The 15,332-nt window shown below is 43.3% G+C and overlaps 2 protein-coding genes across 8 annotated transcripts in view; both read right to left on the reverse strand.

The window, feature by feature from the left end:
- Positions 1 to 3,893, reverse strand: part of wdr35 (WD repeat domain 35) — a 33,136-nt gene extending 29,243 nt beyond the window's left edge. For 3 of the 6 annotated variants that reach the window (XM_061247950.1, XM_061247964.1, XM_061247936.1), the window contains exons 1-5: positions 3,603 to 3,893; positions 2,910 to 3,027; positions 2,688 to 2,723; positions 726 to 797; positions 4 to 96 (exon numbers count right to left, since the gene is read on the reverse strand). In XM_061247950.1, the coding sequence (XP_061103934.1) occupies positions 4 to 96; positions 726 to 797; positions 2,688 to 2,723; positions 2,910 to 3,027; positions 3,603 to 3,626 (343 nt within the window). In that variant the 5' untranslated portion in view covers positions 3,627 to 3,893. The remainder of the gene's footprint in view (positions 1 to 3; positions 97 to 725; positions 798 to 2,687; positions 2,724 to 2,909; positions 3,028 to 3,602) is intronic. The other 3 variants (XM_061247957.1, XM_061247942.1, XM_061247973.1) reach the window with 1 other exon arrangement.
- A 1,348-nt stretch (positions 3,894 to 5,241) lies between these two features.
- LOC133109318 (cartilage matrix protein-like) lies at positions 5,242 to 14,568 on the reverse strand. Of its 2 annotated transcripts, none has more exons than XM_061218607.1 (6): positions 14,212 to 14,568; positions 12,841 to 13,017; positions 10,826 to 11,395; positions 9,414 to 9,533; positions 6,203 to 6,304; positions 5,242 to 6,010 (listed from the first exon to the last, which is right to left on the reverse strand). In XM_061218607.1, exons 1-6 carry the CDS (start codon positions 14,381 to 14,383, stop codon positions 5,955 to 5,957), a joined length of 1,197 nt encoding a protein of 398 aa, XP_061074591.1. In that variant the 5' UTR covers positions 14,384 to 14,568; the 3' UTR covers positions 5,242 to 5,954. The 2 variants fall into 2 exon arrangements, with proteins under 2 accessions (XP_061074591.1, XP_061074582.1); XM_061218598.1 differs by lacking the exons at positions 5,242 to 6,010; positions 6,203 to 6,304 and adding exons at positions 6,359 to 7,234; positions 7,622 to 8,065.
- Between the last annotated feature and the right edge of the window lie 764 nt (positions 14,569 to 15,332).

Raw genomic sequence — 15,332 nt, forward strand, 5'->3', positions numbered from 1 at the left:
GACCTTTGTACAGCATCCAGACGATGATGAGGCCGTTCTGGTCACTGGTGGTGAGTTTCTGATACTGCTCGTTCCAGGTCACCACCTGGACCGCTCCTGTGCCGTATTCACACACCGTAAACACACAGGCGGGAAGTAAAGAAATGTTATCAGTGGTAATGGTAACGGTTGGCATTTATATAGCACCTTTATCCAAAACGCTGTACAATTGATGCTTCTCATTCACCCATTCATACACGCACTCACACACCGACGGCGATCGGTTGCCATGGAAGGCGCCGACCAGCTCGCCAGGAGCAATTAGGGGTTAGGCGTCTTGCTCAGGGACACTTCGACACATCCATAGCACTATGAGTTCCACAAGAGCCGGCTGCCGACTATATAGCCGACTACTGCACCGGTAAAAGGCACAGAATATCGCACAGAAATTATTACAGCTTGATCGGGGTGCTGAGAAATACTTAGTTTTTGTTGATTTAGAAACAACTGGCTACTTTTCTGGGAGAAAAATGTCTGGCAACTAGCCGCCCAATACAATTTCGTTTTTTCAATCGCATCGGCTACCTATTTCAGTTCCAATCCTGTCGGTCACATATTGTTACTCTAGCCATCTCCGTCAGTTACACAGACAGGAAGTAAAGAAACCTTACGCTTCAGCCCTTCCTCAGAGACTCACGGGTTCAGAAGGAACACAAACTGCATTTACAGACAACACGCTAACTTACCGCTGTGGCCTTCGAGAGTCTGATTCATCGACAGGTTGCTAGGGGCAGCGAGTCCTTTGAGTTTAGCATCATCTATAAAAAGAACATATAAGAGTCAACCTTCAACGGTGTAAATGGTAAATGGTTGGCATTTAAATAGCGCCTTTATCCAAAGCACTGTACAATTGATGCTTCTCATTCGGCCATTCATACACACTCACACACCGACGGCGATTGGCTGCCATGCAAGGCGCCGACCAGCTCGTCAGGAGCATTTGGGGGTTAGGTGTCTTGCTCAGGGACACTTCGACACAGCCCGGGCGGGGGATCGAACCGGCAACCCTCCGACTGCCAGACGACTGCTCTTACTGCCTGAGCCATGTCGCCTATACTGTACAGGCTTTTACTGCTTTCATTCTTATTACAATTTTGATCAAACTCCAGTTAACACTGTACGGGAAGATGAAATAATAAATCATCGAAATTAAAAGTAAATCCTCTGAGCAAACTTTCATGGACACCGTGTGCTCACCGCAGTGCATGCCCTGTTGCACTCCTGGCAGTGTGGTAAAATAATATTGACCGGATCATTTGTACACAGACGTGACTAATACATTTCGAGAGACGAGCGGTCCCGAGGATTGATCGGCCGAACACCTTCATGAGAAAACTCGCAGAATTTATTGCGAGTGGCTGCAGCAGGAACTGAGATATGGGAGTTATTAGCGACATCCCAGTGCAGCATCTCCGATTCCAGGAGCATAATCGATCTGACCCGGGGCCCGGTGGTGAATTTATATTGCTGCTGAAAGTGTACGCTCTCACCGAAAAAAACACAGCCATTAGTCTTCCCCGTGCCCTCCAGCCACGCGCAACGGGCCCCGGGGCCGAGGTGTCTTTAAAGAGGCACCACGTGCGAATCAAAGTCCTCCGAGCTCGCTGGACCGCTGCGTTCCGTACGGAGCGAGCTGCCAGGGTCGGGACTCCCCGTACCGAGAACAGTGCCACCCTGCTCCCGACATCACCGTTCCCCCGCCCCTGCGCCAGGGGCCCCACACCGGGATTAGGAGTCGCGGAGGACGTATGGATTTACATCGCAACGGCAGCGAGTCGTAAATCTTCATCACATGAGCTTGGCTGAGAAGTAACAGTGTGGCTAATGTCGTTAATTATCAAATAGCAGGGCCTGTTACATAAGTGGGGGAGGGGGTGTCCCTGGCTCCAATGAGCAGGAAGTCACTGGATTTCCCTCCAAAAGTCACTCCATTCAGACAGGCAGTTTAAGAGGATTAACCACGGGAAAAACTATGTTTACTTTGGTCCTGTTTGCTGTGCAATGCAAGCTGCATATTAGCATAGGTTTGTTAAGTAACTTCACTAAATTTTCTACAACTTGTGGTAAAACGAAAGGTCACCCCATCTGTGCTAATCTTCTTAACAACTTGGGCATTGGAAGAAAGTGCAAGCGCAGAACTTTTTCTGCAACTGAAAAAACGTCTTCCACTCCGGAAAAGTGAATGCACACAAAACAACGATGAAATGTGCTCTCATGCTAAATTTTGAGCATCCTCCTTTGACCTGGAAGAAAACTAGCTGATGAATCCATGCTGCTTGGTGGAGAGATTTTGGACAGCTTCCTGATACAGGAATTTGCAAAATCATTCAGATTTATTGCATTGTTTGAAGCTTATAGACTCCTCTTCCTGGTTAAAACAAAAAAAATGTTCTAGGCATTGGCCACAGCAGAACATTGAGAGTTACATAAAATAGTCACAAGTGACATTTTGATTCAGTATGTTCCAGACGTATAGCTTGCTTTTATTATTATTAGTGTTGTTATAATTTAGTGCTTTTGTCAATGCTTCCTATAGCTGATGTATGACACTCAAATTATTTCCCATGTGATTGCCATACACTGTACATTAACAGAGCTGATAGGCTATATGCTATGATCTGCCTGTGAAGCTGTTCTTCGACACATACCGGTAGGCTTCCACACATTTCTTGAAGCTTGAATTTCTGAAAGATTACAAGGTACAGTAAATACATTCCGGTGCCTCTGATTTCTTGGGTTCATTCTACTTTTAATGCATGTAAAATTAACTCTCTGTGTAGTTCTTGTAATAATTTGTCAAGGTTCAAACGCCGTCAGTAAGAGACGACTCCTAGGTCAGTGCCAGTGTCAGTGTCAGGTCAGTGCCTCACCCGTCTGCGTGTCCAACTTCAGGACCTTGAGGAGACCGTCCTCCCCGCCACACGCTATGAAGCCTTGGTCCTTGTTCCAGGAAACGCACTTCAGCCGTATGTTGTTAGGGATCGCAATCTGCAACAAGGCACTCAGCAGGTCAGCTCACACACACACAAATCCAGAGCAAATCTGTGAACTATCTAACTATCTAATGCAACTGTATCGATACAGTATTGACAACATAAAATGTTATAACCATATATTCTTATTTCAAGTATGTTCTGTGTTATAGATTTCCATTGTAACCATTGTTTCTGCACATTGTTTATTCTTTCTTTTCTTTTTTACAAGAGGTCGTAGGAAACTACCGTTAGATAGCTACTTCTCTCGCTCACATAAAATACTGTCCAGCAAGATAACGTGTTGTGGGTATTCAGTGTGCCTATTTTGCATGCAAGTTCGCCAGCTAACTTGTCATTCCAGTGAGATGTACAATTACCATGCTCGGTAGCTACAGTAACGTTAAAGTATAAATGTAAATTATTATTTCGCATTAGCTATAGCTAATTTAGCAATGAAACACTGAAGCGCTGGCAAAATCTAAATTCTGAACAAACAAAAATAAAATACATTCCATCTAGCTAGCTAACGACAACGGTTAGTCGCAGATCCGTTTAAAAAAGGACCCACGTCATTCTGTGCAATCTTACCTTTTTACTGAGGTAAATAAACATATTTCCAGCAGTACTAGTTAGCTAGCTAGCTATCTAAATATTATTGAGATTTGGTTCAAACAATAATCTCGACAGCTCAATAGCGGAATAATATGGTTGCTTGCTAGCTACAAGCTAGCAAACTAAATCGAACCGATTGAAATGCTATGCACATGAGCCAAATTGATTTAACATATTTTTCTATTTAGCTGGCTATATTTTAGGGGAAATAATTATCCAGTTGCATTGGTTATGCAGGGATAAGTTTCGTTTGCAGAAGCGACTGTTTCCTCGGTTTCCTGGTAACCACAAACCGGAATACAGCAGGAGCAATCCGTACTTCCTGTCCCAGACTCACGGTCCCTGTAGTCTTTGCTTGTATTTTTTTTTTGGTTTAACCACAGGGTTTTTAGTGCAACTGTTGATGGGGTTTTATGTCAGTGTGTGTGTTTTAATTATCTAATTTTAACTGCTTTTAACATGGAAATGTAGGCCTCTTTTAGGATCATAGTGGAGATTTGTTAGTACTCAGAAGTAAGAGCATAGTAATATTATGAGCATTAGGCTACCTTGAAGCGTACTGTGAAGCGATGCTTGACTAATCATGGGCTAAGTACGACCTATAATACAGTTCACGTTACAGTTAGGAGGCTTTTGTGAAACGTGTCTACGCGCACGGTGTACGAGATTATACAACATGTACCCTGGTTAGGGATTTTTTCCGAAACATTAAATTAATTATATAATACATCATCTAAGATTTCTTTTTTTTCCCATAAGAAGATTAGAACCACATTTCTTCTGTTGGGGACTGTAAGTGTTACTGTGTAACTACCTGTTGCAAATCTGTTTGAATACTACCGTATTAAAACTGCCATTGCCTGCGTTGTGTTTTGTAATCTGTTGAGCTACTGGACTTTGAAATATAGCCTGATATCTCCAGTCTTTAGTCACCAGTCCTTGAACAGACTTGAAATTTCATAGTAATTTTGAACATAAGTAATAAGTACATTCTTCGTGGTGAGTGGTTTGTACTGCAGGTGTGTTGCATCTCATTTTGCCGTTGAAATCTTCTACCATCTGAGACATTTTGTTTTTCCTCAGCAGGAAATTTAAATCTCAATTTTTAAAATAAAGCTTTCTCTACTTTTACAGGACATGCGATGTAATTATCTTGAATTGTGCACTTGTAATGAAATAAAATTAAAATGTTTATAGGGATGCATGATATGGTCTGTGGCTGATATCAATAACTGATATTTTTACGGGCCATCTTGACCGATACCAGTACCAATACTACCATTTTATATCAGCAGAAATTAAAACGGTTTACATATCCATGGAAGAATCAGATTAACACAAATGTTAATATATGAAGGAAACATATAATAACTTTTATTTGGATAGCAAAACATTTTAATTTGCTTACTTTGTTATTAGGCATAAGAGCACAAGTCGAGAAAGCTACGGAGTCTTTGTATAGCTTTGAGTGTGTGTGGTTGGTGTAAATCATATATTAAAAATAGATCTTTAGAGCTTCTGATAACTATGTGAGGCTTCTTTTAGAGCCTGATATTTATAATAATCAGTTTGTAAAATAATTGGCTTCAAATCACCAAAGACTATTACCACAATGCAATTTTCCAGTAATTGTTTATTGTCACATATACATTTTTACAAGTGTCCAACATGGAATAGAATTCATACTGCACATGGTTTCACACATTTTTTTTATTTTTATCCCCGTTTAAATAAACCTTATGGCATTTAGACAGAGGCGTAACTCAACCTACTCTCATATTTGTACAAAATTAAAAAGGAAATAAATTTACAAAATAAAAAAATTGACCAAATAAAAAATAAAAATTGTTGCTTTAAAAATTCAGCTCATTACTGGTGCCTTGAAAAAAAAAAAGTAAAAAAAAAAAATACAGGGTTACAGCTTAGGTGAAGATCTAAACCTGTTAAGTGATACACGGAATATAGATACACATGCATATACTGTACATTCTGACTACTGTAGCAAGGTACTCAAGGTCGGACAGGTGACCGCTGCATGTCTCAGGCTTCACCGCTTCAAGAAGCCAGACAGGAGTGAGGAATTATGGGATATGCCAAAAACGAATCACCTTCCCTGTGCATAATGGCATGCTATTGCCCATTGGTAGCATGGTGAGTAGGGTAAATCGCCTGCACATTGCGGAGTCATAGAGCCCTACAGTGACCGGGTGTTGCGTCACGACAACGGGCAATTCAAGTGGGATTGTACGCAGGATGGTGGGCGGGGTCAGCGCGCTGTGGACACGGAGGCTTCCTACAGCGTTTCCCTGGAGGCGCGGGCGTGGTCACCTAGAACTGGTACATTTTGTTCTCAAACTGCTGAACCTTCTTTGTCATGACGTCTAGTGGAGAAATGTTAAGGAATTAAAAGTTCTGTTCATGAAACAGGCTATTATTTGTTGAACGCAATTTTTCAAATACAAGTCTATCAAGAGTTGGTTGAAATTTCCAGAGAACAAAATGCATATTATAGATCAATATTACAGTTGAACTGTAATTTGAGCTGCGCCAAGTGCTGGGCAGAAATTAAAGGATATGTCTGCTGGTCAGGTTCTCAATGGTAGACTGCATCTTCCTCTGGAAGGCCACCTGAGCCTCGCATTTGCAAGGGTCTTCAATCACCTCTGCTTTTACCTCAACTGAAAAGATGGAGAACATTCCGGTTAGTTCTACACACACACACACACACACACACACACACACACACACACAAACAATACAGGCCTTGGTTAACCAGTGTTAATGGTACAGAACCACAAAACATAAAAAAAAAAAAAAAAAAAACATGATGATGTAATTTCTGTGAGAAATATTTGATGTAACCTCGACCCATTGTGGTGTCCACAGACATTGTGCAGGAGAACCGTGAATCAGCAGGGCTAGCTTTGAGCCACAGCCACGTTGGAGCTAATGCGATTTCCCACAAGCGCAGCAGTCTGAATCGTCAGAGAATCATGGCAGCGCTAAATCATAAGCGGTTGCACACCAGAGGATTAATAATCATGACACAGCGGATTAAGGCACAGGCCACCGATCAAGCCAAGTCTCAGGGAAGCGGTTATTCATTCGCCAGCACCTTTGCTGTGATTAGGGCTCGATTCGGTCACAGTGAAATACAACAGATCACCGCCACTCGGCAGAGCAGCTGAAATATAATGTCGTCACGGTTACAGGGACAGACCGGTAAGACGGCGTTTCACCATGCAGGGGGGAGAACATCCAGAAGCATCCAATCAGCACAGCGTCAAACCAGAGTTTTATCAAAGCAGGGCAACAAGTTGGTTATTGTTTTTTTTTTTTTCCTTTTCATTCAGCCACTTCCCGTTTCTTCCGTCAGCCATTTTGTTGTGAAGCCATTCCCAAGAAGAAGAGCGTGCCGCAGGCCTCCAGGAGGACCTCCTCCCGCCTCTCCTTACCGGGGCAGAACCTGCTCTTTATGGCCTTGGCTATGGACTTCACAGTGCTGAAGTCCGCGGAGTAAAAGTAGTGCTCGCTGTGCGGCTTGGAGGCGATTTCCAGCAGGTCCTTCTCCGCCACCTTACCCACCCCCACGGCGTACATCTCCACACCTGAGGGCACACAACACCACATGCCCGCAATGCTCGGTTAAGGCCTGGACGACACGCTCCACAACTTCGCTTGACGAAGACTGAAGTCCGAAGGCCAGTTCATAGTCCAGCAACAGACGCTTGTCGCTTGACCGACATTGCAGGATGCTCGTGAAAGTTCTCTCGTCGGCCTGTCGCTGGACTATAAACTGACCTTAAGTAGCATAGGGATTTTCAGAAGAACCAGCTGCCATTTTGTCAGGACACAGTATTTTTAATAACATTCTTTATTCTTTTAATTAAGCTTTGAATTGCCCTACATTAAATCCGACCCAAAGTTCATCATCCCATTGAAATTGAGGTGAACTAAAGCGGTGAGTCATCGTGAAACGTGGAGAGAGAGCTCACCCTGGTCCTTCAGGCTCCGGGCGTGGTCGGAGACGTAGTCCTGGGACTGCCCGTCCGTGAACACGACCGCGACCCTGGGCACGCCGGCCGCGGGGGGCCTGGCTCCCTCGCTCTCCTCGAAGCTCTTCTCCAGCAGGTGGCGCAGTGCCAGGCCGGTCATCGTACCCATGGCCATGTACCTGACCGCGGCCACCGCTTCCTTGACCGCCTTCTTGGTGCCGTGCTGGCCCAGGCTGAACTCGGTCCGAACGGCGCTGGCGAACTGGACCAGGCCGACCCGGGTGGAGTGGCTGCCGATTTGGAGCGAGTCCACGATGTGGTCGACGAACTGCTTCACCAGCTCGAAGTTCTCGGGGCCGATGCTTTTGGAGCCGTCGATGACGAAGACCAGGTCGAGCACCCTGGTGTTGCAGGCGTGAGCTTTCAGCTCCAGAGGTGGAGGTTCTAAACCCGCACCCACAGCCGTCAACACAGTGCGTTTGAATTTGAGCAAGATTAACATTTGGTAATCATGGTAATCCGGGGCAGCCTATAGTCTAGGGGCTAACGTGCTTGACTGGGACCTGGAAGATTGGTGGTTCAAGCCCCGGTGTAGCCAGCATCTGCACAGCTGTTGGGCCTTGCTCCCACAGTGCTCCAGGGGGGGATTGGCCCCTGCTTAGTCTAATCAACTGTAAGTCGCTTTGGATAAAATTGTCAGAAAAATAACTAATGTAATGCATGGTAGCCGCAGACACTGAATGTGTGTGTGCTGGTGTGAGTGTGAGAGAGAGAGTGTGTGTGTGTGTGTGTGTGTGTACTATGTACTGTATATTGGATTTGGTGCTATTTGCATTTCATAAGAGATGCAATTGGATGTACTGCCAAGACATGCTGTGGGATAAATTACTCCTAAAATTAAATTGTGAATCAAATCCTGTTCAGTTCATATTCTCAGGACGAGACACAGCAACTGAATAGCAAATGCACTGGATTTAATCTGCTGGCTAAATTACTATAACTCTGAGTGATATAGTAGAGGCTAAATTAGTTTACCTCTCAGTGTCATGATGGAGTGCTCGCTGGGCTCAGAATTATAATACAGTCTTGCATATTTACACTGTAAAACCCCCTCGCCAAACCCCAAAATAATCATCAGAGCACTGTCATACACCTTCATGGACCTTCACTGATTTACATTCCCATATGGACAGTGTTCAGTTATCCAATGATAGTGTTTACTGCATTGCCAGTGAATGCCCACTACATTTGTTTTATGTGTATATCCTTGTGTGTATAGTGCAGTCCATAAGTATTTGGACAGTGACACATTTATTTATTTTAACTCTGTACTCCAGGAAACAAATAATCACTATGTGGCTACATACTCGTGGCTACAATTCCTACACCGTTCACCCAATATGGATTTAAAAACCTTAAAAAAACCTTTAACTTCAGCGATTGTCTCATTTCAAATTCAATGAGCTGGAGTACAGCCAAAACAACAAGCAAAAAATGTTTTCACTGTCCAAATACTGGACTGTATCTGTGCCCTGTTTTTAGTCCGCAGTCTCGAACAGCGATGTGAATGCTGAGAAGCTCCATTGGGGTCCTACATGGGTGTCATCGGCCAAAAAAGGGTGTGAAACCAACCAGGTTTTAAATTACAGCCAAATAAATGCATGCTTTTATGTAACGTTTTCCCTCTTCCCCTCCTGACCCCATCCATCCAAAGAACTGTCCCCTCATGCCACCCACCCCCCACCCCCCACCCCCTCATTCATCACCGACAGCAGCACTCCAGGACTCTTACGTGCACACGTTTTCTGGTCTTCGTTCAGGACGTAGCCATCCCGACACTGGCAGTAGTACGAGTTGTTCATGCTGATGCACGTGTGGTCACAGTCGTGGCCCAGGGCACAGGGATCTATGCCTGTAACAGAGGCTTTTGAAGGATTCGCTGGGCAGTGATCGCATGCGTTCTGACATCACCAAGCAAGCAGGGTTAGTGCAGTTTTAATCAACTGATTCTACGATCAGGTTTGAATTAAGTGAAATTAAACTACATTTTCCACAATTAAGGGGTGGAATTAATGCATTAAGTATATGATAAAAAACAAATGACAACCTACCTATCTTTTTTGTATAGTCCTAATATAACCACCACAAAATGGTTGGCATTTATACAGATAACTTTAGACACCCATATTGGATGGCATGGTACTACCTTTCAGGTGCAAAATGCAGTGAATGCATGCTTTATGTCTGTACAGTACATGTATTGTATAAGCAGTAAGCTAACGAATACATCACATTCTTATAATGCTAGAAGATACTGCATTGCATATAAGGGCATATCGTGTATATACTGCCATACAGAGTTGGGAAGTCCAGGGTTCAGAAAGTAAAAATCCTGCCATGTGTTTCTTCCAGCCCTGAGCTCAGTCTGCTGATTTTACTCATTAGTTCTACCTCCTGGCTGAGTAATTGTGCTAATTAGCAAGTCCAGGTGACTGGAACAAAATACTGGGGAGGAGTTTTACTTTCTGTACCCAGATTTCCCACCTCTGCTATCGCATTATGTCAAAACAAAGAAATAGAGTCCCACCGCAGTTATTCAGTGGGTTTTTGAGAAGCTAAACCCTCTGAGAAGATTTAGGATTCCAAAACATTTTGTTTATTTGTTGCAACAATGTCTTCCTCTATTTCAAAAAAACAAACAAAAATGTTCACATAACAGCCGCCAAAAACCAAATCCTGCTCCTATACTCTTGCGTGTTGCTACAAAAGGGTTGGACAGTCTTTTGTTTGTATTGTGTATACCTCTGTGTCACCTGCAAAGGAACACCAAATAGAAGCCTATGTTTGATAGTAGTGTACAGCCAAAGACCAGGGGTCGGCAACCCTGGTCCTGGAGAGCCGCAGGGTGTGCTGGCTTTCGTCTCCACCTTAAAATAAGCAACCGATTCAGACCCAGGAAACCAGGTGAGGTGAGTTAACTGTGTAATCAACGGCTTTCATTGATCAATTAATGCCAAGTAACAACGAAAGCCAGCACACCCTGCGGCTCTCCAGGACCAGGGTTGCCGACCCCTGCCATAGACTATATGTTGGCCGCCATTTTGTATTTTGTGGCAAAAGACCACTTTTCCGAATGGTGTTCGAGCATCCCCGAAATGGCGGCGGGACAGATTCCCGCTTTCTGCTTCCCGGCGTCCGCCTTACCGCACAGCGTCTCCCGGAACTTCGAGGTGAGCTTTTCGATGACGCCGTAGGTCTCCACGTAGAAGACGTGCTCGTCGAGCGGGATGCTGGCCATCAGGCGCAGCGACTGCATGTCGGCGCGGTCCACGCCCACGGCGTAGATCTCGATCCCCGCCGCCCGGGCGGCGGCCGACACCTCCTCCACCTTGTCCTGGGGCCGGCCGTCCGTCACGATGATGGCCACCTTGGAGATGTTCTTGTCCTGCGTGCGGGCGCCCGACTCCTCGGTGAAGGCCTCGTCCACGGCCGTCCTGATGGCCAGGCCGGTCATGGTGCCGGCGGAGAGGGGCTCCACGCGCGCCAGCGCCCGCTTCAGCTCCACCTTGCTCAGGTAGGTCCTGAGCAGGAACTCGATCTTCACCGTGCTGGCGTAGTTGACCACCGCCACGCGCGTGGCGTCCGGCCCGATGTCCAGCGTGTCCACCATGTCGGACAGGAAGACCTTGACCTTCTCGAACTCGCCCGGTCGCACGCTGCGGGAGCTGTCGATGATGAAGACCAGGTCCAGGGGACGGCTCTTGCACTGCGTCACTGCCGGACAAACAGGGGTAATGCAGCTCGGCACCAATAACAAACGCACTCGTCTTACCCAGCGGGGCTCATCTACAACCGTTTCGGCTCTCCCGCTCATAATGTTTCTGCAAAAAAACAAACCATTTCAAGCAAAACCGGACAGAGGAATCATGGGAAATAATACTTTGAGGCAGTTCTGTGACTGGGCTTCTATATTACATCATCAGCTTCTCAACAACTGAGCAGACAGCGGTTTAGTCAGGCGTTAGGCACGGAGAAGCAGATGATGGCTCGCTGTGCAGAAGCAAAGCTGGACGGCTGAAGCTAGCTGGTGAATACACTATGCGGTATATTCTTGGTTATGCTTTTCAAAGGAAAAATTAGCCACAATTTAGTTAAATCCTTATGTTGTTGCCTTGGTTCTTTGTGGTAATAATCTAATGAATAGCTTGATTAATATTTGTAGATTGTAATACATACTTTTGTTTATAAATAACCTGGTGTATACATATACTTTTTGTAATGAGTGAATAATTAATAATAGTTGTCTTATAAAGCTGGACGTGTCATACAGTACATCCTACTCTGAGTGTTTTTACTATCCTCTTTCAATTATCTGCCAGTCTTTGTGACTTTATTGGTGAATTTTTCCTTTAGCATTTAATTCCACAGCTTTTATGGTGATCTGAAAAAAATCACAAGCGATTCCACCGAGACAACACAAAATCAGTTCTGCAACACAAAGACACAGGTCTGAATCATGCATCCAAGATTAAGTGTGTAGCCAATCTATTTTTTATTTGATCTTAAATAACAAAATAATCTCAAAATATCCCACAATCACAGATAGGAATCACAAAAATGGTCAGGTGTATTTGATGAATAGAGGTTTTTGACCCCATTCATCTTAAAAGCGAATTTTAATTTTTCTAACTTAACTTGAGGCAAGGTTTTCTTAACGAGCAGTGAGCCAATTCCCTGCTCGTAAAAATCACACTTACTCTATAAAAGATTATGGGCTGAAGTTAAACTGATGTCACTGCCAATAACTGGCAACTTTGTGGTTAGACGTTTATTGGTAGTATAAACTGCCAATAAACATCTAACTACCATCAACGAACATAAAGCATGAATGATTCATAAAAAAGATCTAAGGTGTTAGATTTCACAGTAAATACTATATTCGTAGTAGGCCATTTCATGTTATTCTGATTCTCTATGCACACCTTTCACCAATTAGGCCTTATCGATAAATATAATAGCATTATTTGAGTTAATTATAATCAGTTGCACCTGTAAATAAGATAATAGGGAAAAAAATGTAAGGAAGAAAATTAAACAAGCAGGAAAAAACACGCTAGAACACACAGGGAGACACTCTCCAGGCTGGGAAAAAATGGTTAGTTGTGATTGGTGTGATTTGGTCAAGAAAAACCGTTTTTGTTCACTGAGGAATCTTCTACCTGCGATAGCACTGACGGTGCTCGTGATTCCACTTTGGGTACTGACCGGCAGCTCAGGTGGAGGGGGCGCGGTCGGTGGACGGGGCGCGGTTGGCTGGGGGTATATGACCGGCGGCGATATCCTCGGTGGTTGGTGATAGTAGTGATAGCCATAAAACCTGTAATTATTGCCGTGTACTGTGGGCCACCAGAAGGAGGAGAAGCGGTAGAGCACTGGTTAATGGCTTGGCCTAAGCGTTGCTCCTGCTTTGTGGAAGGAGACGGCGAACGGTTAGCAGAGGCATGCGGTTGAGCGGAACCTGGGGATTGACAGCCACTCAAGGCAAAGCACCGTTATTTGTGAACGGCAGGATTTGCTGCCGTACATAGATAGCAAGGAATATCCCGTGTACGGTACATGTACTATATTGCAATATGCAATTTAAATGTGTTATCTGAATCGGTACATTCATTGAGGCGATTCCACAGCAAATATATTGTATGTATGTATTTTTTCTTTACAAGTAGTTATTGCATTAGGGCCTACTATTCAATGTATTGAACCATTTCCAAAGAATGACTACGGTAGCCTATTAGGGAGGAAACATGCAAGATGTTAACCATGCAGCGATACCAGTGATAACGTAGCCCAATACAATTCTTACTTTTTGAGCCCAGTAACTGGTAGCATATAGCCAAAGTGTCCATACACTTTGCTTTTTTCAATCAATGTGTAGTGCAATAAAATCAGTAATATTTGCGCAAGGTGCAAAGGCATTCCAATTATTTAATATTTTTTACAATGTAAAATCAACCCAATTATTTATATTCCAGATCCTGCAATTGGGAAAACCTATTGATTTGGAGGCGTATGATATTAGCCTATGACGATAACAATTAGGTTACCATACTGGCATACAAGTCGTGGAATGTTCTGTGGAAATAACTGCTTCCATAAATCATGACGATGGTTCAAAAATATTGTAAAATAAGAAGGACTATGATGTTGTAGCCAAAAACTCGAATCGAAGCCTAAGTAAAACACTAAGAATAAGATAATTGGTTGAACTGTGTTACTCGCTAAATATGAAGCGCGAAACCTCTTTAAATTACATTTAAACAACACTCCAGCATTTAAATTTGTAGCCTAACCTTGATAAACCGGGTGTCTAAACCGACACACACTATATGCCATATAGCCTACTCTATATGGTACTTTCTCTGTCCCACTGATTTTAGTCCAGATGATCAAATTGCTACTTTATCATGAAAATATTCACTAAATGTAAATAAAACATGAAACAGCAGATACTGTAGGGAAGATTATCCACTGACGAGTAAGAGAAAATGCAAGTGAAAAATAATGAAACAATGGGAGAAAAAGAAACATACCTCCTGGACTGAGAGCATTGTGCAGCGGCTGCAGATTGGGATGCAAGCGCGGCCGCGCAACAGGTCTTCCCGCGTAGCGCTGTTGGTCGTATCCGTAAAGCCTGTATGTTCCGCGGACCTCACACACCAGGGCGGATAAACAGTACAGCAGAGCTCCGAATAGGGATTTCATTGTTTTGCAGTTTATTCTTCTCACGTCAGTTCAACGTTCTTGCGCCGTCTAACTCTTCACGTGTGTCTGAGCGCCGTGAGCAAATTTAAAGAACATTGCCCAAGACACGTGTAAGACTCTTATCCAATCCAAAGTAAGATGTAATGTGCAAGAAAAAAAAGAAAGAAAAAAAAAGAAAGAAATAAAAGAACACCCTCATTTAGGGATTTTCGCTCTGTACGGGGATACACCTTTTTAATTTTTTTAATAGAATTGCCCATTTCATAGACTTAATAACAATATAGGAGAATAAATACATGACATTTAATAATAATATCGATTATTTATCATGTGAAGAGTCATTTCAGGTTATTTCAGAGACAAGTATTATATCAGACTTAAGACGAAATGAAACAAAAACCCAAATTCCTTTAAATGCGAATTACACTCGACTTTTTTAGCGCTCATGAAATTGAGAAAATTAATCATTTGAGCTCTATTAGAAGTGCAAAGACTTTGGAAACGGCTTATTATTATGCCAGCATGCCAATAATAGGCATTGCAGAAATTTAATTACAGCTTTTCAAATCGTTCTTTAAGATGCCATTCAATTATATACAATTGTATTGGATCATATTCCAGATGTTTTCATCGAATTAACTGGTTTATAGGTAGCATATAGTATGCAAATGGGTCAATATTTTAATACATTAATATAATACTAGCTATCAAATCGGCCTACATATTCGGTGAAGGCGCATTTGATAGGTTTCCCTTGCAGAATGTAATTCAGTTTAAAATGCTTCCAAGTCAAATACAGGATTTGAAAATAATATTTTTTTCTTGCACTTTTTCTTGCACGCATGTAGGCATAGGCCATAGCAAATTAATTTGACATTGCCTGGACAAGGTGAGACATTATTCAATAATTGTCATGCTGTAGGTCTCCAAAAGATGGCGCTCTATTCAC

Source organism: Conger conger, chromosome 1, assembly GCF_963514075.1.
Source record: "Conger conger chromosome 1, fConCon1.1, whole genome shotgun sequence".
Taxonomy (NCBI): domain Eukaryota; kingdom Metazoa; phylum Chordata; class Actinopteri; order Anguilliformes; family Congridae; genus Conger; species Conger conger.

Coding starts and splice junctions, on each gene's coding strand:
- LOC133109318 (XM_061218598.1), bottom strand. CDS start 14,383: ATGAAATCCCTATTCGGAGCTCTGCTGTACTGTTTATCCGCCCTGGTG. Junction 11,396..12,840: donor CACCGTCAGTGCTATCGCAG/GTAGAAGATTCC, acceptor TTTGTCCGGCAG/TGACGCAGTGCAAGAGCCGT. Junction 7,235..7,621: donor CCGGAGCCTGAAGGACCAGG/GTGAGCTCTCTC, acceptor GTGTGCCCTCAG/GTGTGGAGATGTACGCCGTG.